This window comes from Watersipora subatra, chromosome 3, assembly GCF_963576615.1.
Source record: "Watersipora subatra chromosome 3, tzWatSuba1.1, whole genome shotgun sequence".
Classification (NCBI taxonomy): domain Eukaryota; kingdom Metazoa; phylum Bryozoa; class Gymnolaemata; order Cheilostomatida; family Watersiporidae; genus Watersipora; species Watersipora subatra.
Genome location: NC_088710.1, coordinates 58,486,542 through 58,510,934, shown reverse-complemented (window position 1 = coordinate 58,510,934; position 24,393 = coordinate 58,486,542). Strand labels below are relative to the sequence as shown.

General features: G+C 35.4%; 2 protein-coding genes across 3 annotated transcripts in view; one reads left to right on the top strand and one right to left on the bottom strand.

Moving 5' to 3' along the window:
* The window catches only part of LOC137389581 (coiled-coil domain-containing protein 137-like), a 12,873-nt gene extending 9,949 nt beyond the window's left edge, over positions 1-2,924 (top strand). The window contains exons 3-6 of the mRNA XM_068075631.1: positions 584-830; positions 1,293-1,372; positions 2,567-2,646; positions 2,743-2,924. Coding sequence (XP_067931732.1) covers positions 584-830; positions 1,293-1,372; positions 2,567-2,646; positions 2,743-2,919 — 584 coding nt within the window. The 3' untranslated portion in view covers positions 2,920-2,924. The remainder of the gene's footprint in view (positions 1-583; positions 831-1,292; positions 1,373-2,566; positions 2,647-2,742) is intronic.
* Positions 2,855-24,393, bottom strand: LOC137389580 (polyribonucleotide 5'-hydroxyl-kinase Clp1-like). Of its 2 annotated transcripts, none has more exons than XM_068075630.1 (12): positions 24,366-24,393; positions 17,539-17,647; positions 17,238-17,312; positions 16,406-16,519; positions 15,045-15,241; positions 14,589-14,659; positions 14,270-14,440; positions 13,168-13,358; positions 10,036-10,174; positions 5,320-5,400; positions 3,844-3,943; positions 2,855-3,274 (listed from the first exon to the last, which is right to left on the bottom strand). In XM_068075630.1, exons 2-12 carry the CDS (start codon positions 17,554-17,556, stop codon positions 3,163-3,165), a joined length of 1,269 nt encoding a protein of 422 aa, XP_067931731.1. In that variant the 5' UTR covers positions 17,557-17,647; positions 24,366-24,393; the 3' UTR covers positions 2,855-3,162. The 2 variants fall into 2 exon arrangements, with proteins under 2 accessions (XP_067931731.1, XP_067931730.1); XM_068075629.1 differs by lacking the exon at positions 24,366-24,393 and adding an exon at positions 18,455-18,582 and having other exon boundaries at positions 17,539-17,646.

Here is a 24,393-nt window from a genome sequence, read left to right as displayed (position 1 = left end):
CTGATAGGTTTCTTGCAAACAACTATATATATGTAGTATATATATACAAAGATGTTGTCACCTATAGTTCATACAAAGATGTTCCTACAAGTGCATTAAGGTTTCTAGTACCAATACAAATCACTTGTGAAACTCTTCAAGATAATTGTTTAGCCGATCAAATCGATTGAAAATCTAAGTTTTTTCAATTCGTTGTTGTTCATTGTTAACTTGTTTGGTGGTACAAATGTTCAAATGTTAAAATTCCTATATATATATATCATCTATTGCACTACATCAGAAAATGCCAGAAACAGCTGTATTATATGCTGTAAAAGCTGTTATTACATGTATATATCATAGAACAAACCAGATATCTTACAAAGGATGTCTTGCTACAGTACAGATGCTTTCTTATTAGCTAATCCATGTTGTAGACCCAGTATCTATATAGATATATGTAACATAGTGAATATAATGAATGCTGTATAATGTGCATTTTAGAATCTGTCATATTTATGCAAACGCATTTTCACAAAACCTCCAAAATCCAATTGATGTATGTTTCTGGAGACACGATGTGACAATTAGAGTAATGTTTTAGAGGATTTAAAGAAACGACATTCCTCTACTGACTCCTGGTTCAAAAGACCTCTCTCTGATGTCCCCAAGTTTAAAAGGAAAACTGGCGAAAGTGATCGAGCCTTTTATTCTCGAGTAGAAGTGGAATCAAATGAGTTCATGAAGATAGCTAAGTATGAAACTGACAATGAATGCAAGGTGATTGAAAATGAGATGGGAAACTTGGAGGTGGTGAGCCGGCCTCGACGCCGTCAACTCAAGAATAAAGAGTAAGTACTAGCAAATGATAGGAACTCAGTCGGAAGATTGCAACTTTTGTATGCTATGGCATTCTTGTGTTTGTGAAGAGGCATGTCAGCAATGGGAGTTATCAAGGCTGTACTAATTACAAATAAAAGATATAGTCAATAACCTTTTGGCCTCTGCAGAAGAGACAAATCTTGAACAAATGATTAAAACTTACATAAATCTGTTTTTGAAGTTTCGTTCTCGGTATCAGTGTTACCTACTATGCTCAATGTTCCTGTTAATAATTTTACAGAGCAACGCAACAGACTCAGGTGCCAGTGGTTGCACAACGAGACTGGCTACATTAATCAGATTGATTACCATTGGTCATTCATAATTATGACCAATGGTGTGTGTATAATCTGGTGAATCTGGTTAATAGCTAATCGTGTTGTTTGGTTGAACTGCCTGGATAGCTTTTAGGTGTTTCTTTCACCTTATAGGTATAGAGAAAAGAGAAAGATAAAAAAGATGAGTAAAGATTTAAGTGATGAAAACGCAAAAGATTTTTCAGATCTTCGAGGTTTGTATAACCGTAAATACAGCTTCGTAATATCCCGGTATTTAATGTCTGTAAACTGAACGTTTTTTCTTAGACTGCAAACTATGCATAGCACGAATAAGGTGCCACTATGTAAAGCATGAGAATGTAAGACCTTTTGCTCATGTGTCTAATAGCCAGAGTTAACTTACAGTTCTGAATATGGCCAACTAATCAAAACGAGGTAGAAAAGTGTAGTGTAGAAAATGCTCAAAATGGATCAGCTTGCGCAGCATTTTTTTGCACATCATTCGCGAGTGCTTTTCCATGTTTCGCAAGCATAAAATAATCTGTAAAAATTTGCAAGTAATACAAATTTGCGAGTAACACAACTCACTTGGCTTGCGGATCCTTGCTGTTTCCATCTCGCAGATGAAGACAAACTTGCTGGTTAGTCGTGTCATGGAAACATAGTGTATCGTTCATTTGAAAATAATAGCGATGCCAATTCTGGCCTCGATGTTATCTGAGAATGCATTGTGGAATACTATAATTGCTGTATTTGATAACCGGGTGGTATTGTTGGTATTGGTTGATTTTCGACTTGCTATAGTTGAAGCATCTATTAGTATTTGTGAGTCATGCAATGAATGCTCTGCGCAGCAAATGGCAAGCATGGGCGTAATGTTTTGCCCTTAACTTTTATACAAATCAATCGTTATAATGATGTTTATGATATAAATTGTATGTTTTTGTGGTAATCGTTTTTAAAAATTTCACAAAATTTTTTTTCTGAATGATGAATAATATTTTAGCAACTGAGTTTTTTTTACGAGTCAAACTATTTTTGTGTTTTATTTTAAAACACAATCGGCCATCAATTCATGACAAAGTGGGAAGTGTAAACATCAAGCACTCTTAATACGTATGAATACTTTGTTTGATGCTAGTATTAGCCTGAGCTTCTGCGAATTTGCTTAATACTTACGGTGTGCTTCAGTCTTGATTCTCTTCACAGATAATCTAGTTTGGATAATTAATTTTTTGAAACAACAGATGCTTGCTAATGTTATTTGGATCTCTTCATTAGCTCAGTATTTGTAAATTACAACAATACTGTTACACATTTATGTGTGTTTCCCCATTTATGCTAGCATATTGATAGCTACCTACAAACTCTAATGAACAAATCTTATAATTGTCTGTTGTGAATCTGGCCACATTTGCTACTTCTAGATGAGGTTAAATTCAATGAAAGAACTGACAGACCGCCTCAAGACTTGGCTTTACCTAGAAAGGCTAAAGAAACAGCTAAGGTGGGTGCTAAACACTTCACAACCAACAATATCTTGAAAATCACACATTTTGCTTGTGTATTTTGAACTCTAACAAAGCATGTATTTCCCTTTTAGGCCACAAAACTTTCATCATTAAAGTTCATGAGCCTTATAGATGAGAAGGTTATGGGGAAAAAGAGTGACCCACCTAAGTCATTAGCTTACAAAGAGCGAATGCAAGAGGAGAGACAGAGAGTCATTGATCTTTATAGAGACATAAAAACCAAAAAAAGGGCTACAGCATTGACTTGACCAATTTACAAACGATTTTTAACACAATCTATGATATTGTTATAACATAAGTGAGGGCAAAAAATGCAAGCTGTTGTTGCTGTGTGATGACAACAGTTGATCAATTTATTTTTATAGTTCATTCATAACGCTATATCAGATGTTTATTCAGCTTAGCTGATAACAATTGTCTCTGGCCATAGATATGAACTCTAGCATCACATATCATCTCAACTGTTCTAACAGTTCATCGATCATTTTCTGTTATTTCACATCCATAAAAGTAATTTCCGTGTCGAGTAGAATGGTCCTGGGCAGTGGTGATGGTGCAGGTGATAAGATCATAAAACGTGATCGCTCCATGTCAACCTCGGTGCTAAAATTTGTCCAAAACATGAAAACATATTTTTTTCACAAGTCGAATGCTAAGCTGAATCCCAAATATTAAGGACAATTTTTAATTTTATTACAAGCTAGCCTTCTTGGTGTAGACATGCATAATCTCCTTGGTGACAATTCGATGCAGCCATAGGATTATATAGGTTTATTATACCCGCAAATCTTTTCCTGCGCGCCACTAAACGTCATGTTGTGATGGCTACTGTTGCTTAAAACTAATCTCCAGGACCAATGGAGTGAAAGGAGAAAGTGTCCTCAGCATTGATGTCTGATTGATTTATTGCTTTCGTTCTGGTACGAATTGAGACCAAGCGAGATAAAAAGTGCGATGGACAAATCTTTACCTGACTTAAATACACAAAGTATCGAAAGATGCCTAGTTAATCCAGAAACTAATCCATCCATAAATCTTAACATGGATTAGTGCACGCACGTAATACACGCTTTGTGAATCTGATACATATGTGTGGCTCTTCGAACTGTACCAAGGGAGTATTATATGAAACAGAGATTAGCACAAAGAATAGAAGCTAGCAAGAAACTTACATGACGATAAAGCCTTGAACAGGGGTTGTTATAATATTCTCCTCCATCTCGTCGGACTCGCACGCACTCACGCTGAGTACATGGTGCTTGAGAGCCTCACCTAGGTTAAACAAAAATTGAAGACAACATACACAACATTTGAATTCATTAAACTTGTAAAACTAATACAATAATTTTTTATCATAATTCATCTACGTAGTTCACCCAGCTTACTTTTAAAAGAATGTTGTAGATTTACAAATGCAAGTAGGAATGGCGATACAAAATATTGATTAAGGTTCCAATATTTGCATGAACTGTCAAACGTTGATTAAATTGTAGCAAGTATTTCTGCTGATATACTGAGTCATTTCCAATATACGAAACAAATCAAAATGTTAGTCTTGAACGTACAAGCAAAAAGAATATTACAAATAAAACAATGGTAATACATCAAACTGAGAAATTAAGTTATGGTGTACAGTGCATGTGAATCTGTGCCACCTAAATATTATCATTACCTCGATCATTGAACGTATGCGTTTCCATGCTTACGTGTTTCTAACAATAAAAGCAGCTTTTCTTTTCATCAATTTAGTCTTCAAATATAGTTGACGCATCAACATTTAGTTTTTTGTGTGGCTTTCTGTTTTTCCTTGAATGTAATACATGGTGACACTATATGATGGTGTGGTAATTAAATGCTCATAGTGTATACTTTATGTTAATGTAGTTTATACCTTAGCACTGGTATTTGGGTTGGAAATCAAACAATGGTATGTATTGTAAAAATATTTGCTCCGGCAAACAAAGCAAAGGTTGGAGCTGATTAACATCATATGCCAAGGTTTGATGACTCAAACTTGGCCAGATAACCATTTTTTCCGGACTATTAACTGCATCCCTATATACGCCGCATCTGCTCTATTTAAAAAAACCGATAATAAAACAATATATAGACTGCACCTTTTGTATCCTGCCAAACTCATAACAGTGCTTTTTAACATGGCTGCAACTTTGCTGGATAAAACGAAACAGTGCCTAACGGCACTGTTCCGTTTTAACAGCTGCTTTTTAACCCAGTGCTCAACGGAACAGTACCACTAGGCACTTTCGTTTTTTCTTTCACCGCTAGAGGCGCGCTAACCGGAAATTCCTGTTAGCGCGACCCTAGTGATGAAAGAAAAATCCACAGAATAGTCGCAGCCTCTAAATAAGCCACATGTCTCAAAACGTCTGAAAAAAGTAGCGGCTAATAGTCTAAAAAATACGGTAATATTAATAAACTTGGCCTAAATAAATCTGCTTATCGAGGCCATTTTGCCAAATTTTCCAAGATTGACTAACATAATTTAAAGCCTAGTTCCCATCTCGTTACCTATATGATAAGTACTATATGATAAGTACTATACTGTATATATAAAAAGCCAAAATCTTAGATGATATATATATATCATTTAATATACTGTATATGCAAGGCATACAAATGTTACTTACTCGGAACTAAAGGCATCAGTTTTGTCTCTCCCTGCTGCATAACCATACCAATTGGAAGCAAGGAGTCTGGGAGCTCAGGGGCTGCAAACAGATAACTAAAATAGGATCAATATATATCAATCAAAGTCAGCGGGCCATGCCACAAGGGCTGCAATAGAGCATTAAACTCTCAGAAGACGTTTTACAATATTTTGAAGCGAGGTTCTCGGGTGAGAAGTACAAGCGACTGGTTGCACTGATGTAGACAATTGTCCATTAAAAGCATTCAAATTTAATTATACTTCAAACATACAGTGTAAATTGAATTTTGTGTTGCTTTACCGGCTAAGTAAAATTATATTTTTTGTGATATGTCTGTGAATGTAAACAAACCTTTCTCTAGGAACTTGAAGCTCTGCTATGGCAAACAGAAAAAACCGAATGACCATGTTTTAGCGAGTACAGTAAAACCTCTAATTGAACGTTTGATTTTTAACCCTTCCTCTAGAGTAGCGGTCAATTGGAGGTGGCGTTCAAATAGAGGTTGGGGTTGTATTTTTCAAATGGCTCGTCAAAATTTTGAGAAGATAAATTTAGCCCTTTTACGGGTGAAGCGAATATCACCTGTATTTTGCACCTTTTTTCCAGCGGAGCAATATTAAACCTTTTAGATGCAATAAATCTTCTAACTTACCTCCCACTTGCCAGAGATCTCTAAATGAATATGCATTAAGAAACCAAGAAATACTTCTATCAGTTGATATCTACTGTTTGCAATTAACCTGCGATGATATTAAAGCCTGTGTCCTGCTTTGCAATTTGTCGGAGCTTTCAATTTCCATTTCATTCTAAATTTGAAGACATATTTTTATTTTACATCTATATTTATTTATATTTAATTACTAATGTTGCATAAAAGCTCATTGCACTCATCGATATGTTTGCTACAGTTTGCAGCCAAAACTAGCTTTTATATGCAATAGAAGAGTTGCGAGCGTCGATCAATTGTAAGATCAGATTACCGCAATGATGCTATCAAATGATATGCCATAAATCTGCAAATTTATAAGTTATATATTGATAATCTATCAAATGCTACAAATATACATATATTCATGAACAAGTGACATAAACGAACCACACTTATATTATTTGCAGAAACAAAAATTGACATTTTTGAAACAAAAATCTTTACATCGTTTGCTCGGATAGCTACATTTATGTTGTTGCTTTTGATGGAACGAACGTCTTCTGGTTGTTCAATACCTTTCACAGTGTTTTCTGACCTCAACTTTTCTGTACTGCTGAATTAGTCAATATTAGCGTCCAAACAATGTTTTAGCAGAGCAAAACTTTTATGCGATACATTTAGCACAAATGCAACGAGTAAGTTCTGCTTGCTAAACGTTATCTTTGTACCATCATAAATGCAAACCGTTTTTACATACATATACTTCGAAGTATCAAGACCGCGTTAAACAAGGAACTATTATTAGCCTGAAACCATTATTGATTATTTTTATGGTGTTGCCTTCAAAGCTTTAAAGGTTGACCTGCAACAAAAGTCACATTACAGTTATTCGATATAAAAGATTCCCCATGTTTTACTCTGCTGTGTTGTAGGTGCAAAATATGTGGAAATGTGATTACAAGGTTTTAAAAGCTCAAAAACAAACAGCTAATCGCCACCATCACGAGACCGCCGTAGGTTAGAATCTCTTTCCAAATTGGCTCAAATGGGATGTAGTTGTACAAAATGGCTTCTGTTTACACTTTCAAGCAACCTCATTCGTCAAAATATTTTCACAAATATACTATTATAATGATAGATATGGTTATTATATAACCATATCTATTGTTCTTACACGTCTGTTTTATCGTCATTGTAATGCTGTAACACTTTCAGCACTGATATCTTATAACCTACCGTGAAAATTCGTTTAACTTTTTAACCTTAGCTCGAAGGAGTACATATCATTGTCTAATAAACATGACGAGCCTGTTGGTCACCTGTGATAATCAAAAAATGCTGCAGAAATTAATCACGAAGTATGGGTCACATGATCAGATTACGACTAGACGATTAGACCAAGCCGAAACAAAACTGTAAAGTAGCAAGTATCTATATTTGATACGGGGTCTTCGGTAAAATCCGAAGTGTTTGCCATAAACTAGTGCTACGAGAAGTTTTATTTTGAGCCTTTTATTGGCCTTTCAATTTACTTGAGAACATCACGTGACAAAACAATAACCAAATGTAATGAATACGTCAAAGAAATAAACTGCTTCCAATCTACGGCGGCTTTTCATTTTTGAGCTTTTAAGAGCTTGTAATCACATTTCCACATATTTTGCACCTACAACAGAGTAAGACATGGTGAATCTTTTGATACCAAATAACTGTAATGTAAATTTTGTTGCAAGTCAATATTTAATTAACGAAAAACAAGCGAAAAGCTTTGGAGTTGGACACCGAGATAATTGATTGTTAGTGATGTAAACGATTCAATATTAATACGATTTAATGGAAACCTTTCTACTGATCACTTGATATTATTCGTTCATAAAAATCAAAGATGTCAAAATAGCAGTCAAATGGAGGTAGCGTTCAAATAGAGGGTGACGCTCTATTTTCCAATCCTTCTCTCATAATGGCAGTCAAATAGAGGGGGCGTTCAAATAAAAGCGGCGTTCAATTAGAGGTGTTACGATAACTTAAAATGTGTTAGTATAAAATTTTTTGAACTACAGGAGTTGTCTCCTTATTGGTATGATAAATCCAATAAGATTTGTCATACTATTAAGTCATACCAAACTAACAAATCCAATAGGATTTGTCAGTTTAATCTTACAAGCATTCCATGGTTATCCAGAATTAATAACATACTATTGAACCCATATATAAACTAAAAATTGAACGTAATCAAGCAGTAACCATTCTACTTAAATTATTAAAATACTATCAGAATGAAATATTCCTCAGAAACAAGATCAAAAACAACGAAATAACTACCTGATAAAAATGCTTTATAGCAAATAAAGGGAGGGGTGGAAACTAAGCTACCTATTTACACAGTAAAATAAACACTATTTGGAAGAAACATTTGTTAAAAAACATGAAGTTTGCAATGTATAAAATCAAAAAGACAAAATGAAGCACATATGAATAATCTGGCTGAGAATGTAGAATATTTAGTGTTAGTGTCACTTATCCATGAAGCTGAATATATATACCCTACAGGATGAAAATATTCGATGGATTCAATAATTCGCGAGGTCGCCTACAGTCAAATCCGCGAGTTATTAAAATCCGCGAATAATTAGTTTTATTTTTAATACAAGGGAGAATAACTACTACTTCAAATTACAAACTAGCCACTAGGCTGAGTTAGTAAACGTAGCTGAGTTCCAAACTCTTTCAAACTCTTCACCGGGGCTTTGAGTTAAGCCCAATGCCAATGCATCCCACTTGTTTACCAAATTTTTCAAAGTTGTCACAAGTTATTAGGAATTCGGCACGACGTCATCACTGAAAAAAAATCTCCTGCGGTTCTTTACGTTGAAAAAACTCATAACTTACCGCAAGTTGTTGGTTCACCAAAAGCCTCCAAATCGATGAACATTCACGAAAACCTCTGGATGCAGCCAAAAATTTATATCTTAGATGTTCAACATAAAATTCTTAGCAAAACAGAAACCTAAACACGTGGTACACGCATGTGAAAGTTTTAATCTATTGCTAGCTGCTTTCACGGATTAATTTATTAGCGAATGTGTTCATCCCGGAATAATGTGGTCCGCGAATGTGCTTGAAAAGACAACTTTCGCGAAATTTAACTCCGCGAATAATTTCATACCGTAGGGTACCTATATTAATACATATAACTGAATGTTAAATTCTTACTGCAGAAACCAGCTTGTTTAAGAACATTGCTGCATTTAAAAGCTGCAACTCGACTTAATGTATAGTTTTAAAAGAATTTCTCTCAAAGCCTCTAAACTGTTAAGACACATACACCTCACAATTTTTAAAAAGCTAATCCGTAGCTTACTATTGCAAATGGCCAACATTTAATACCTCCAATAGAGACTGAGTGAAGTGATCTAAAAAACTCATATGACAGAATTCATGATTTGCTTGCTCACTAAACCTTTCAAATAAATTATTCTTTGAGTATTAATTTAGACAAAGGTTGGCATAAGCTCAACAAGCAGATAAAATAAGGATTTGCTGGCTCTATTTGTAATGATGGCGAGAGTACAAAAACCAGGAACAAGTTTTAATATATCATTCTGTAGACAGCAGTGGACAATGAATATAGTTAATATTAACTTGCCTTATACATTACGTGTATTATTTATGTTTATTATTTTTAATTTATATAATCTTCCTTGTTTGTACTCACTAAACTCTAATATTTTAGGATGTTTGGAGCGTTGGAAATTACATCGTATGTCGAAAGAAATATTTGCTCATATTTAGTCAGGCTTTGCCGGTACACTCTAATATCGACAGTTTGTACGTCAGAACAAATATTCGCTCAATTTTTATTTCGAAGCTGAAAAATTCATATATAGAGACGATTATAAGTCAACATTTGTCCATACTATGGTATATGCTATGTCATATCCATTTAAAAAAATACAAATGTATTATTTTTCAAATGGATTTTTAATAACAAAAATAAAAACTTTACTAGTTAAAATGCTGCCATAAAATGCATAAAAAGATCTTACCGCCGATTTGATATATTTGAACATCTGCAAAGTCTATATAGAAACAGTGAGGAGAGAACTCTCCTTTTTTTCCATAAAAATAATTGCGTATACTGGTATCCCTTGAATTTAGACGAGACTCACGGCTTCTTTCCACAACCTGCATCAATATAATAGAAGACAGATTACGGTAATTATTGGTAACAAAACAACTCTATGGAAATCAAATCAGGCTATAAGTTAATGGAAGAGTAATGGTATCACCTCACCTGCTCGAAGGATAAAAACTGAAAATGTTTGCCAGGGGCAACAATTATTCCTAAAGAGTGGCACATAAACTACATGATAGCCAGGCCATGATGCGTGAACCACATGTGATGCTTGTCTTATAAACATTGAAATTAAACTAATTTATAGGACAAACATTGCTAGATTAGAAAAGCGGTTAAACTTGAAACATACGAAGTTAACCAACTCTCACATTTGAATCATATGTCGAAAGTGTCAGAAGTGTTAGAATAAATATTCTTATAAAAACACAGAGCTTGTTAATTCTTTCTAGAACCCATAAACAACTCTAAATACCTGAACTCACTATATATAGCCTTGAAACAAGTGCACTATGTGACTATATATAGCCTTGAAACAAGTGCACTATGTGACTATGTATAGCCTTGAAACAAGTGCACTATGTGACTATATATAGCCTTGAAACAAGTGCACTATGTGACTATATATAGCCTTGAAACAAGTGCACTATGTGACTATGTATAGCCTTGAAACAAGTGCACTATGTGACTATATATAGCCTTGAAACAAGTGCAGTATGTGACTATATATAGCCTTGAAACAAGTGCACTATGTGACTATATATAGCCTTGAAACAAGTGCACTATGTGAAAGCATGAAAAAAGAAGATTCTGTTTAAAACCTTGACTTTGCAACAAAATTCACAATACAGTTACAGTCAAACATGGATAACTCGGCCACGGATAGCTCGAAAACATGGTTAATTCGAACGGTTTCTTTGGTCCGTTCCCACGTAATGATAAATTGCTATAGATAACTCGAACTCAACACTGTTAATTCGAACTGTTTTTTTGCCCAATGGCTACCGAAACGGTTGTTATCGCTTTAGAAAATCACTTTATTCAAAGCCATAGAGGTAAACCTCATCTTTTCGTAATTCATAAGCGTTGTTATTACCACCATCGGCAAAATCATTTTGTCAACGACTTTTCTAAAGGTTTGGTGAAATTTGATTTATACTGCTATACGATGAATAGCATGGGCTTGCCGGGTCACGCGCGCAAGGATTTTCGCCACGCACATACAAAACAAAAGCAGCATGTTGTTTTGTATGTGCGTGGCGAAAATCCTTGAGTGCGTGACCCGGCTAGCCCGTGACGAATAGTTTTCCGACGTTGATTCCGTGTTGAATCAACGTCGGAGTGTTGAATGTTTAAAACGTCTTAAAATTGTTTTTATTAAACGTATACGTTGTCATAGCTAAAAAACTATTCATCGTTTGACCTAAACACAGAATACGTGTGTACATTCAATAACTATCCATTCAAAAAGCGTGAGTGATATACAATGTACCGTTAAACCTCGTAAAACTTTTAATTGAACTGCCTCGGAGTGTTGCTCTTAACGAATCCCAGGTAAAGGGATTTTTCTTTGGTAACTTTTTCTTGAAGTTGCATAAACTTCAAAAAAACTCGGCAAAATTGATCGTGGGTAAAACGCTCAAAAGAAAAAGATGTCTTTTCTTTTGAGCATTTCAACAACGATCAAGTTTTGCCAATGTCAATCTAAAAAAACGTCCTGGCAATAACATCACCTCAAACAACAAACCAATCTCAAGTGATAGAAAAATCTCTATACTTTTTGATAAAAACGTTTTAAACTTTACATTAGAAGCATTTAATTCGAAACAAGCCATTTGTGCTTTTGATTTATATTATAGTTTGCATATGTACATGTATCTACTAATAAATAAGTAAATACATGGACTTGTGACAGTGCTCTGATAACTTGAATGCTCTGATAATTCGAACACTTTTGCTCGGTCCCTTGAAGTTCGAGTTATCCATGTTTGACTGTATTTGGTATCAAAAGATTCACCATGTCTTACTCTGTTGTGTTGTAAGTGCCGAATATGTGGAAATGTGATTACAAGCTCTTAAAAGCTCAAAAACGAAAAGCTGCCGTAGATTGGAAGCAGTTTATTTCTTTGACGTATTCATTACATTTGGTTATTGTTTTGTCACGTGATGTTCTCACGTAAATTGAAAGGCCAATAAAAGGCTCAATATAAAACTTATCGTAGTACTAGTTTATGGCAAACACTTCGGGTTCTACCAAAAAGCCCGTATCAAATACAGATGCTCACTATTTTACAGTTTTGTTTCAGCTTGGTCTAATCATCTAGTCGTAATCGGATCATGTGACCCATACTTCCTGTCAAACAACGCGAACAATTTCTACAGCATTATTCGACTATCACAGGTGACCAACAGGCTCGTCATGTTTATCAGAGGATGATATGCACACCTTCGAGCTAAGGTTAAAAAATTAAACGATTTTTTACGTAGGTTTTGAGATATCAGTGCTCAAAGTGACAGCATTACAATGATGATGAAATAGACGCGTAAGGACAATAGCCATGGTTTTATTGAATGCATGAAGTATATTTGTGAAAATATTTTGACGAATGGGGTTGCATGAAAATATAAACGGAAGCCTTCTTGTACAACTACATCCCATTTGAGCTGTTTTGGAAAGAGATTCCAAACTACGGCGGTCTCGTGTGGCTGCGATTAACTGTTCGTTTTTTAGCTTTTAAAGAGCTTGTAATCACATTCCCACATATTTCGCACCTACAACACAACAGAGTAAGACATGGTGAATCTTTTGATACCAAATAACTGTAAGGTGAATTTTGTTGCAAGTCAACCTTTAATTAGTGAAGCAGTAATCCAATATTTTGAACTATCTATGTTGGAAATTAGTTTGTATTTAAAGGTGATCGTATATTCTCACCTTTAGAACTTTGAGCAGATTTGCCAATGCAAACAGACAGCCAACCATGAAGTTAAGTAGAAATTAAAAGCTGTTTCTATTGTGTTCACACCGATGAGTAAGACTTACCCCACCCGATTTTTGTAGCTGTATAATCTTCACAAAGTCGGGCATATCCCTCTTTAGCTCGGTGAATAAACGCTCCTGGTCTATTACAATTACAATGTCTACTTCAAAGGCTCCTGCTATGTGCACAAGACTCTTGTATCCACCACCTTTTATCCATCCACAAGTGTTTATTATACAGCCACTGACATTGGCTGCAAACAAAGTAGATGTTTCACAAGCAGTACCTCACATACCGTCACAATATTTTCATTCTCTTCAACATGTGTCCAAATTGTCGCCTACAGCTAATTTAGGTAAAACATAGGTTTTAGATTTAACATAAATTTAGATAAAACACAAAACAGAGGTTAAATAAAAACTAAACGTTATTTTATGAGTTGACAAGTAAAATAAAAATGAAGGAAACATAACTGTAAGCATGACTAGAGAAATGGAAAAAATAATGCATGATCACCATGTTAGCTGTAAAGCCTCTACACTATACATGTCACATGTTGCCACAAGGTTCGAAACAGGAAGTCTTGTGTGGTGATAAGAGTAAGTTTACAAGAGTAATAGAGCTTCCAACAGAGCTGCATAAAAGCTTAATTTACAAACTATAATAACAATAATGTATTGAACCATTTTGAGATAATTCATGACAAGACAACTCCAACATGTAAATAAATATTGGGACGTATTAACTTTCAAACAGTCATTTTGCCAATGAAGACCACTAGCTTAATGAATAGAAATGTTATGAGAGAAAACCAGTGCGAAGGCTCCACAAACCAGGTTAGTGATGTATTACATCGCATACATAGCCTGGTCATTACTAGATATTCAAGATACGGTATCAGCTAAACATCAAAGTTTCAGGGAATTGTTAAAACTTAACATTGAACAATGTTGATACCCAGCAATAGAAATGCCATTCCAATTCACGGTTCATGTAAGTTAATGACCATTCATGCAGGTTAATGAAATTACATGAATATGCAATAAGCAAAGGCATACACAATTTTTAAGGCCAGTCTTTCCTACAACTACAGCCTCCATACAATGTAAAATTTCAAATTAAAACACTACCTCAAGCTTGAATAAATGATTGCTGCCAACATACCAGTAGTGTTGCTTTGACAGCGCTGATTGATAGTTTCTGCGAGAGCGCTGACTAACTTATTGTAGAGAACGATGTTGTCATTAGGACTCTTGTGTCCAAAGTGATAAATGAGAGGAATGGCTTGTGGGTAATCATCTTCTATATTGTGCGGCCTTTGCACGATGAGGCCTCCTGCATACACAAGAGCCATTTATTAAGAGCCTGTATTACATACATGCGTACGCAACAAAAATATATACACGCAAATCAATTTTCAAAAAAAATAACGAATTCAATCAAATTCATAATTTTATTTTGAGAATTTATACTCGCATCTTACCCATACTGCCAGGAACAGAGATTTCTCCTTGCCCAACATCTAAATCAACAAATATAGGAATTCTCTCCACTCTACAAACCCGAACATAATATAACTCTCGCGATAAGATACAACCACTGGTTTCATGTAAAAATTAATGATATCCACGTTTTTTTTAAAAATTCAATCCTTTAATTAGTATAATTAAAATCAATGTGCTGGCATCAAAACGCTAAGTGCGCTGACATTAGCTCAAATAAACAGAAGTTGATATTACAGGGTGCACTATTGATAGTTGGAAGTACCAACTTTAATTCTGGGCATAAACATGCCATATTAGCCGATTGTAACAAACTGAATTTACTATTAAAGCTACATCTTAATTTATGCAAGCAAATATGCCAAATCTCAAATATTGAAAGGTAGCAGATTGAATTGTAGCTAATAAAACAGAGCGATAGAACTTATGAATCTTACCTGACAGCATAATTTACTAAAATTCTGCTCAAAGTGCTTTTTCCAACATCCTTTGGTCCAGTGATTAACACCCGTGGACCTCTGCTGTTCTTATCGGCAGCTTGGTTTCTCAGCTGCTCGAGAGCTGCGTGTACATTCATATATGTCAGCATGGGCGTTTGTCCTGCCATGTATGCAACTTCAAAGCTTCCCACCAAGTGTGCTCGGCTAAGGAACCTAGCTTTCAAGGTATCAGCGTCGTTTCACTGACTGCACGCTGTGTTTTATGAGTAATTGGAGGTAACATATACTATTAATATTATTATCATAGCCGAGACCAATAACACTACAATCTTTACTATAATAAGAGCTGTATTCGTCCGTCTGTCGGAAGCCACTCTAGGAGCGTTAGGAAAAAACATTGCCTAGCATGGGGATCAAACCCGTTACTTCAAATTCAAAGCAAGGGCACTACCACTACACCACTTGATCACCTCGCCGCTACACGAATAACTATGCGTATACTGATTCACACATGACAATCTCTCACGATGTACGGGACTCCTAGCATACTAGTGAAAACAATAATGACAACACTAGCATGATCTGGTCTAAAAGTTTGAAGACCTGAGTAAGACCAGACTCTAGTTTTGCAAACCCGCATATCCGTATCTGTATTCTTTTTATAGCCCTACTAGCTGTGCTACCCAGCGTTGCCCGGCTTATAAACAATGAGAGGTAATGAAAGCTGCCTGGCACTTGCTATTAGCCTGGCATATTGCCAATAGATAATTTGAATAAGTTAACTAATAAGAGCTATCGTTTCTCATGACGTTACGCCATCACGTTGCGTCGTTGTGAAAAGCGGTAGCGTATTTGATCCCATATAGCGGCATATATCGCATAATGAATCCATCAAGCATGCGTGGCTGAATTGGCAAGGCATCGAAGTAGTGAACTGGAGGGTCCTAGATCAAATCTTCTGCAATATGGATTCTTTATTCAAAGATTTTAATAGCTATAGCTGGACATGCCTAATGACAACAGATACACACACGACCAACATTGAGAAATATATACAGATAAGGTGTAGTTTTAGAGTTACTTAAATTGTTCAAATACCTTTTACAAAGCTAGGCTGCGATATAAGGACATAGAACTAATCGCCATGATAAATGGGAGCTTTACAACCACTAAATACATAATAAATAACTCCAGATATATGACGCTTTTGACTTCCAGCCTTGTCAAATAAGTTTACATCAAATAATTAGCATCACCTTTTTGAATTGATAAAGCCAATAACATACTTTGATACAATGATGAAAAGATATAGCGAAATGTAACTACAAATACTTCTTATTAGCTATTGTAAAGGATATTTTAATAGTGCAGCCTTTAAATGTGAAGACAGCAGCTTTAGATCCAGCTGGAAAGGTGTAAACCTTGTTTTGAACAAGCTCCGTGCCAAATATCTCTGCCTCACCAGATATAAGCTGCAATAGACAATCAAACAAACCAGAATATATGTAATAGTTCGCATGCAAAATCCAAATAACCTTTCGAATAACAAATTAACGAGGTAAGACAACTCTGGAACTAATTAGGCAACTTCATGCTGCTATTACCAGAAGCAGGTTAAAAGCATGTAATTCAAAGATGACACCAATGCTGAATATATATAATATACTAGCTGAATGCCTGGCGTTGCACAGGTAATAAAATAATTACACAATGGATTTAGTAACTTAAGCTAGTGTAATCTTTCCTATAATAAGAGCCGTGTCTGAAGCCAGCTTAATAATCGTCACGTTATGCGTAATGATCTCAATGATTTGTAATGAACATGGGTGTCAAGCGTGTTAGTAATAACCAATAGTATTTTTCAAAGCGCTTTGTGCGGGAGTATTTTAACCGATGTAATAAATATCTTCACAATTATTCATCACTACGGCCAGTTGGACATGTAGTCTAGTGGTTTAGTAAGCCTGTTTGCAGACCTGGAGGTTGCGAGTTTAAATCCAGCGCGAACTAGGTTTTTTCATTCCTAAAACTTTATAGCTATAGCTGGACAGACGAATGACAGACAAACAGACAGACAAACACTGAGATTTATAGATATAAAATATATATTGACACACATTTATTGGTATAACACATGACTGGTTTAAGATGATTACATCACAACATGCCATAATAAACTGTGATTCCTACCTCAAGTGTACCTAAGCCTGATGATTCTACCTCAAACCTGAATTCGTCAAGTTCCTTCAAGTCATGAGTTGTTTCCTAAAACATATTCAGCAATACAACATTTGCTTAACCGATGATTGATTGAATATTGAAGTTTTAGTTAAATTATAGACCAATTTCATTAAACTAACTGTGGGCATATAACTAAAAATGTGTTGAGTAAAAATTCTAAGTATATAAACAAAACAATACAACATGAAATCAGCGATATCAACTGTTTGTACTAATAACTTACAGATTAGCGAAAAACGTTTTTGCTTACCTCCTTTTTACCAGTCATTTTTAGGCTGGTTTTGTAACACAACAGGACAAGTTTAACATACAAATATGATAATCAAGGAGTCTTCGGCGCATTGGTTTGGCATCAGTCCTAAAATGAGCATATGCTTGTAATCAGACTAACATCGTTACTATTACTCGCCTCCAACAGGGTAGTCTTTGTTTGTTGGAATACAACTGACTTTATTAACCGCTGCAACATAGCAATTATTATACATGTAGTGACAAATAGCAAAACAAAATCACCAAACAATAAGACACAAACAAGACAAAGCATAACCATTGCAGGAAATAAAATTAGACATTACTCAGAACCTGGCATTTTGACTAAAAAACCATCTGTGTGTCTTCTTTTCTACTTTCCCCGATGCTGACCACATAGTCACAATTCTAGTATGTACTATTTCCAACATAACTATCAGAGCTACATAAGTTGCCTTCATAATCATGTGTAAACCCCATTTGAAAACTAAATCTTCTGCTTTAGGGCTTCCCATTGGGTCTTGAACCAATAGGATCCTTTATCACTACAAACCATCGTGTGTAACATTGAAAACTCAGTAACATTGTTAGTATGCATAACAGCAGTACCTTTGTCCACTTAGTTACACAACCAAATTTTTCTAGTGTATGTGGACTCCTTACCAGAATTAGCTTAATGACATCTGAAGTAGTTTGCTTAACTGCCTGAACAGCTTTTTTTGAAAATCTAGGCTCAAAACATGCAAAGTCTGAGTTGGCATATTTGTCATAGCTCAGGATACCATTTCCTGATCAGGCCAACATTTGCCTGAGTCCTACCATACAGTTCTATTATTTTAATATCTGTATCTATGAACTACAGAACACCGACATATAGCACACCAAACATCTAAAAAAATTATTTTTCATTTTGTTACCTTGATACAAGAGTTGTGGTCACATAACTGTTCACCTGGTGGCTTTCATCCTAAATAATATATTTTAGTAATATAGCTCATTACTAACACCCACACTGTAATTTATTTGGACTATAATGAATTTATACCAAGTACAGCTTTCCAGTTACATAAGCCACATCTGCAGCTAACATTTTCAAAGGGTATACCGTAAAACTTCTATTTGAAAGCCATCTTATTTGAACGCCACCTCTAATAGAATGCCATTATAGTTGAAGGGTTGAAAAATGAGTCCCACCTTTTAATTGAATGCCACTTCTATTTGACTGTCATTTTGGCATACTTTGATCATTATGAACCCATAATAGAAAATGATCAATAGAAAAGTGTCCACAAAATGGTACTAATAATGACTCGGTTACATCAATAACAATAAATTTTTCGTTGTTGCTGTAGTGGTTACCATGGTTTTTGTGACAATGTACCTGAGAAAATCGATCGTCACAATCATCAGAACTACACACATCCGATCAGATTCGTCCGTAATGTGGTTTACAATCTTACCTGAAGACTTTAAAGTGTTTATATGAATGATGAGAATATTCTTCAGGAATACTGTACAACATAAGAGCAGCCATTGTTATGGCGTATCAAAGTCCGTTATCCAACTCCAAAGCTTTACAGTTTTTCCCTTAAAACTTTGAAAGCGACACCATCGGAATAACTGTATTCTGCTCAAAGCAGTTCTCTGTTTAATTCAGTCTGATACTTCGGTGTATATGAAAAACAGTTTAGCAAAAATGCTGAGGTCGACGACATTTATGTCGGCCCACCCGAAAGAGAGTGCAGAATATAGTTGACATCAGCATCACATCGCCGTAGAAGGGTTAAATTTATTTTTATAAAAATACTGATGAGCTAGTTGAAAAATACAGTGGCACCCTCTATTTAAACATCACCTCTAATAAAATGTTACTATAGGAGAAGGATTGAAAAATAGAGGTCTTACAGTATGTTTCAATGTAACAAAGACAGAGTAATTATTGTTAAAAACTTGCTAAGTCACAAGTCAATACACCAGTTTCTCCCTAATGTTAAAATGTGCATTTTCAGACACAATGACAACAGTTTACTTGAAATGACTTCTTGTAAAGATTGCAGGTTCAGAGGACTGTCATTAAAGTCATTGCAACAAGAACCAAAAGAGTGTATTAGCAACACTTTCAGCTAATAGTCCAGTTTTTTTAGTTACTTTCAACTGAAGCTTTGCAACCATTTGTGCAATTATATCTAACCTACGATCAATCAACATTGGCCTTTTACTTCTTTACATCTCCGAGACATGATCAAATTTAACTATTTACATTTGCGGAATCGCAAAATATTTCCATACATTATATCTCAATTTTATTGCCCAGGTCATGCTTTTATCAGAGCCTATAATTCTGCTATGTTACTATGAGTGATATGATAATTCGTTCTTAGCTATTCAGCGTTTTCAATCTCCATGTCGTTAACTTCAATCTAGTAGATGTACATGGTTCCTGAATCACACTACATTGTATATTTTGAGTTTAGCTTAACATTTCAGTCATCCTTTACAAGATCTTTAATGTGAATGTTTTGCATTACTTAATTGTTTCTTTTGGATCTGAGCCAGAAATGGCTCATCTGTTTATGTTCAGTATTTTATTCCCATCAAATGTGCAATAATTATCTACTAGCCATCTAAAACACAGAAAAATAGGTGGCATTTAAAGTGGAAAACACTAAGGTAAGTTAGAAAGTCCTCAGAGCTTAACTTAATAAAGTCCCACCCTGTAGCAGAGACATTAATACTGCTCGCCTGCAAAACCATGATTAAAGGAGATACCTAATGCGATAAATGATACCTGATGCAACATTTCTGCTCTCCGACATATCATACAAATAAACTAAATACACAGATGCAAAACCGAGATAAAAACCTGCTTACAAACACAAATAGTAGAATTAAAGGATTCTGTTTTATAGCAAGCCTCTGGCAACATTTGTAACATGGCAATTTGGAGGCATACCCACTCACACAAAAATGCGAAGAATTTAGGAAACGTCTTGGATCCTTCACTAAATGCTTTGATTCAGCGAAACATTCAGTGAAGGATTGCAATGAAGCATACAGCTCAGCATCCGTCTAGGTATACCGAGAGCCTATAGACCCCTTATCGAGTGAAAAAGGCCATTACTAATTATTAATTACCGTAAATACCCACGTATAGGATGATACTATGGATGGACGCAGTGGATATTTGACCTCAAAAATGACAGCAAAACTGTGTAACTGTGTATAGGACGCATTCTAATTTAAGTCCTAAATTTCCATTAATTTTTATAGAAATGGTGGTGTTTCATATGAATTTTCGTGAAGTCAACCTTTAAGGGAGAAAATTTTCTGTTAATAATAATAACAATATAATAATATATATATGTTTAATGTATATAATTGTTTTTGCTATTTAAATTTGTTTGTTGTTATTTAAATTTTATTGATAAACTAACAATAATATAAAATGCAATGCTTTTGTTTCTTCTGAGTTAATATTTTACGATGGTTCTATGTGTGACGGTTAGCCTCTGAACCTTGGGTTCAATTCTCCTAAAATAAACTTTGGTCGCAGATTAGGTGATGCTTCTATCCCACACAAATCAAACTATTGCTATAAAGCAAAAGTGAGCCAACAAATTAAATAATGGAGGTGAGCACCTCTATGATTTTCTTTGAAATTAAGTTATGACATTATTGTACTGTTGCCAAAGGTAAGCCCAGATAGTAATGTTCAAAACAAGTGGTGTCAGGGTTATAAGACTTTGAATTGTCTGGAGGTATTATTTTTTCAGGTATCTGAAAGGTCTATTTATCTTCAAAATGTCAAAATAACAATTAGTCTAGCAATACTTAATAGCCCAAGCCAAAATAACAATATGCTTGTATACTCGGCCCTGTTTTCGTATGTCTTTTCTAGGTTAAATGAGTGTGTGTCTACTGGATGTGTAGTGATAGCTTTCTTTATTAGCAGGGTTGAATAAACTCTCTTCTCTGAGGGCTTTATGACTTTCTGGTTTGCCACCTTTTTGGGTGAATTGTGTTTGCTTTGTTTTTATATCTAGATAGAGTAGACCTTCTGCAAGCTGACTGCCGCAGGCTCCATCTTGGGCTTCCACTAGCTTCCTCTGGCCTGGCTCTTTTCCCTCTGACTGTACCTCTCTGCTTTTCTCTTGATTTTGCCCTTCTTTTATACTTGACCTTGAGTCATTGCCGAATGTCTTGCTGAATTTATTTGTGGTTCTTGCATCATTTCTTAAGATACTTGAAATTTTTAGGGTTACTGCGGTGAGCAAACATTCCTTCCTGATGTTGGAATCCCAAGACAACACGCAAAAATTATACCAAGTCTAGCAACAAATTGTACAAAATTGGCCATAACACAAAAACTATCAGTGGTAGAACTGCGAAATCTATTTTCAAGAAATCCTCACTTTAAGACCCTACTGATTAGCTTACGGAGAAAGCAAAAAGAATATCTATAATCCATGTCACTCTTTTCACAGCCATTTTATCAACCTTTTTTCGTAAAATAAAATATCTGAGTTCATGAATGACTATGTCATATTTTTCTGCTGTTATACAACACAATACTGTCTATAATGAAATGATGCTCCAAGCTATATTTACAATATATACTAAATAAAGTGTTGTAAATACTCGTCTCATTTATGACTGGTTTATGATTTAGTGTATGCTCACCGTTACAATGCTTAAGCATGTCGTGAATCCAGCTAGCTTTTGTAATGCGAGTGTTATCCAGAATGTATATTTCTGTTTGTGCCTGTTACTCTGTAAAGCTATTTGCTTTGTAGAATACCCATTGGTAATTGCCGGAATATGTTATTCTCTATCATATGTAAGGGTGATGATCATTAATAATCCAATGTTGTGCTATTTTTTCTTCAAATCTACTTTATGGTTAAGGTCAGACGACTCCATACTTACCGGACTTCGAGATATTCATGTTTTATTCGCTGCAATTGTTGGATAACTCCCATGCTTGATATTGTTATGGGTGGATGTGGAGAAATTATGTTATGCGTAACTAATCCGAATCCACGCACAACATCAGTGTTGAAATTGCTTGTCATATTATTCTATTTTGAATATGTTTAGTTTGTGTACTTTTGCGTAGCTTGTGGGAACTAATTTGATTATTACTGGTTCAAGTACAAGTGAAAGTGTTAAGCTGTTGTAAGCAATACTGATATTTACCAGTAAAAGTTAATTTTTTTATTACATAAGTCCAACAATTAAAATACACAAATAACAAAATTTTAAACAATAATATTAATGACAAAAGGTTAAAATAGCTAATAAAAGTTACATCCTTACTTGAACGGTCGTCCATATTTGCTTGCTCAGTCCATATGGCTGCGAGTTTCGATAGTCAGATGAGAGTCATAGCAGTCCTTATATGTAAAGGATCAGTAGTGGAGATAGGGAAGTAGAAGAGGATCAGCTGATGATGGTGAAGGAGGCTCCATAGGTCAGGAAAGGGTAGAGGGAAGAGAAAGGGAGGCTCCAGAGGGGGGAGGAGAGACTTCTCAGCAGGCAGGGGAGAGAGCGGCCAAGGAGGCCCTCGGGAAGAGAGAGAGAGGGATGGAGATAGAGATGCTGAGTCATTGGAGGTGTTCTCTTTTATAGACGTCTGGCATGTGGGATGGCTAGCCTGTGGGTTTAGGTTGAGTGTTAAGGTTCAATGCTTTATGTCAGGAGTGTGAAGATATCTGGTTTGCATAAGTCTTCAGCTGGTACACGTGATGTTGACATGTAGGGTGGAGCTCGTGACTTACTCCTGGTATCTAGGTCAGGTTTGACAGGGGTGGCAGATCTATATGTGTGTACTCATTTGATTCGTCTTTAATGTTTCTCTGATGGTTTTCTGGTGATGGCGGTTGGTAGGTTTAATTACTTCATCATCCTTTTGGCATGTTCGCCATTTGGCGCTGACGTAATTTCTATGATTGATTCTTCCAATTTTGTAGTTTCTAATTTACTTTTGACATTTTCTAATTATTGGATCTTTTGATGTCTTTGGGTGTCTTGCTGCTTGTACCTATTATATGCTTATCCTGTGGTTGGGCTGCATTCCTATTAGTATGTTGTTTTCGCAGTATTTCCGTACAACAATATGTTTAGTAGCATTCCATTTGCTTGAGATCTTCATGCTTGATTGTTAATGTATGCCAACGTTTGCTGCACTGTTTGGTAGCAGTTGTGTTTTTTGTGATGTGATAATTTGCGGATTTCCTCAACTTGTCAGCCCTCAATCGCTTTCACCTGTGCCAGCAAGAATATGACTTCACAAGGGCAGAGGCAACTAGATGAACTCAAACTGCTTTGCGGTTCAACACTAAGATTTGCTGATCCAGAACAACACTTTCTTGTTTTGGCTCACAATTTTACTGAATTCCTAAAACCGATTTTATTAGCATTTCTTTTCCACAACCAAAACAAATCTTTGGCTAGTTTGATAATTTATTCCAAATCAAACGACACATGAGCTGTAGCCATACCTGCCAACTCTCACGCCTTGGGCGTGAGACTCACGCAATCACCCCAAAGAAAAAATGAAAATGCGTGAGATTTTTGCCCCAATTTTCACAATTTTATATATATTATCATTGATACATCAATTACCCCAAAACCAAATCTCACGCATTGCCCCACTCTTGGGTTGGCAGGTCTGGCTGTAGCCTACACATTTAACGTAGATAAAATTAGTGCGTGAAATAATATAATAAACATTGTAGAACACCAGTAATCTCAAACCATTTTTTGTTAAATTAAATAATTAAAAAAAACCGTGTTTAAAATTTCTGTTTTTGATCACCGTAACATATCGATTCGGTCTTTATTTCTAAGGAGTAAG

Excerpts from the sequence above, each read along its gene's own strand:
- LOC137389580 (XM_068075630.1), bottom strand. Across the intron at positions 10,175-13,167 it reads AGCTACAAAAATCGGGTGGG|GTTGTGGAAAGAAGCCGTGA; the intron begins GTAAGTCTTACT and ends ATATTGATGCAG. Across the intron at positions 3,944-5,319 it reads ACTGATGCCTTTAGTTCCGA|GTGAGGCTCTCAAGCACCAT; the intron begins GTAAGTAACATT and ends TGTTTAACCTAG.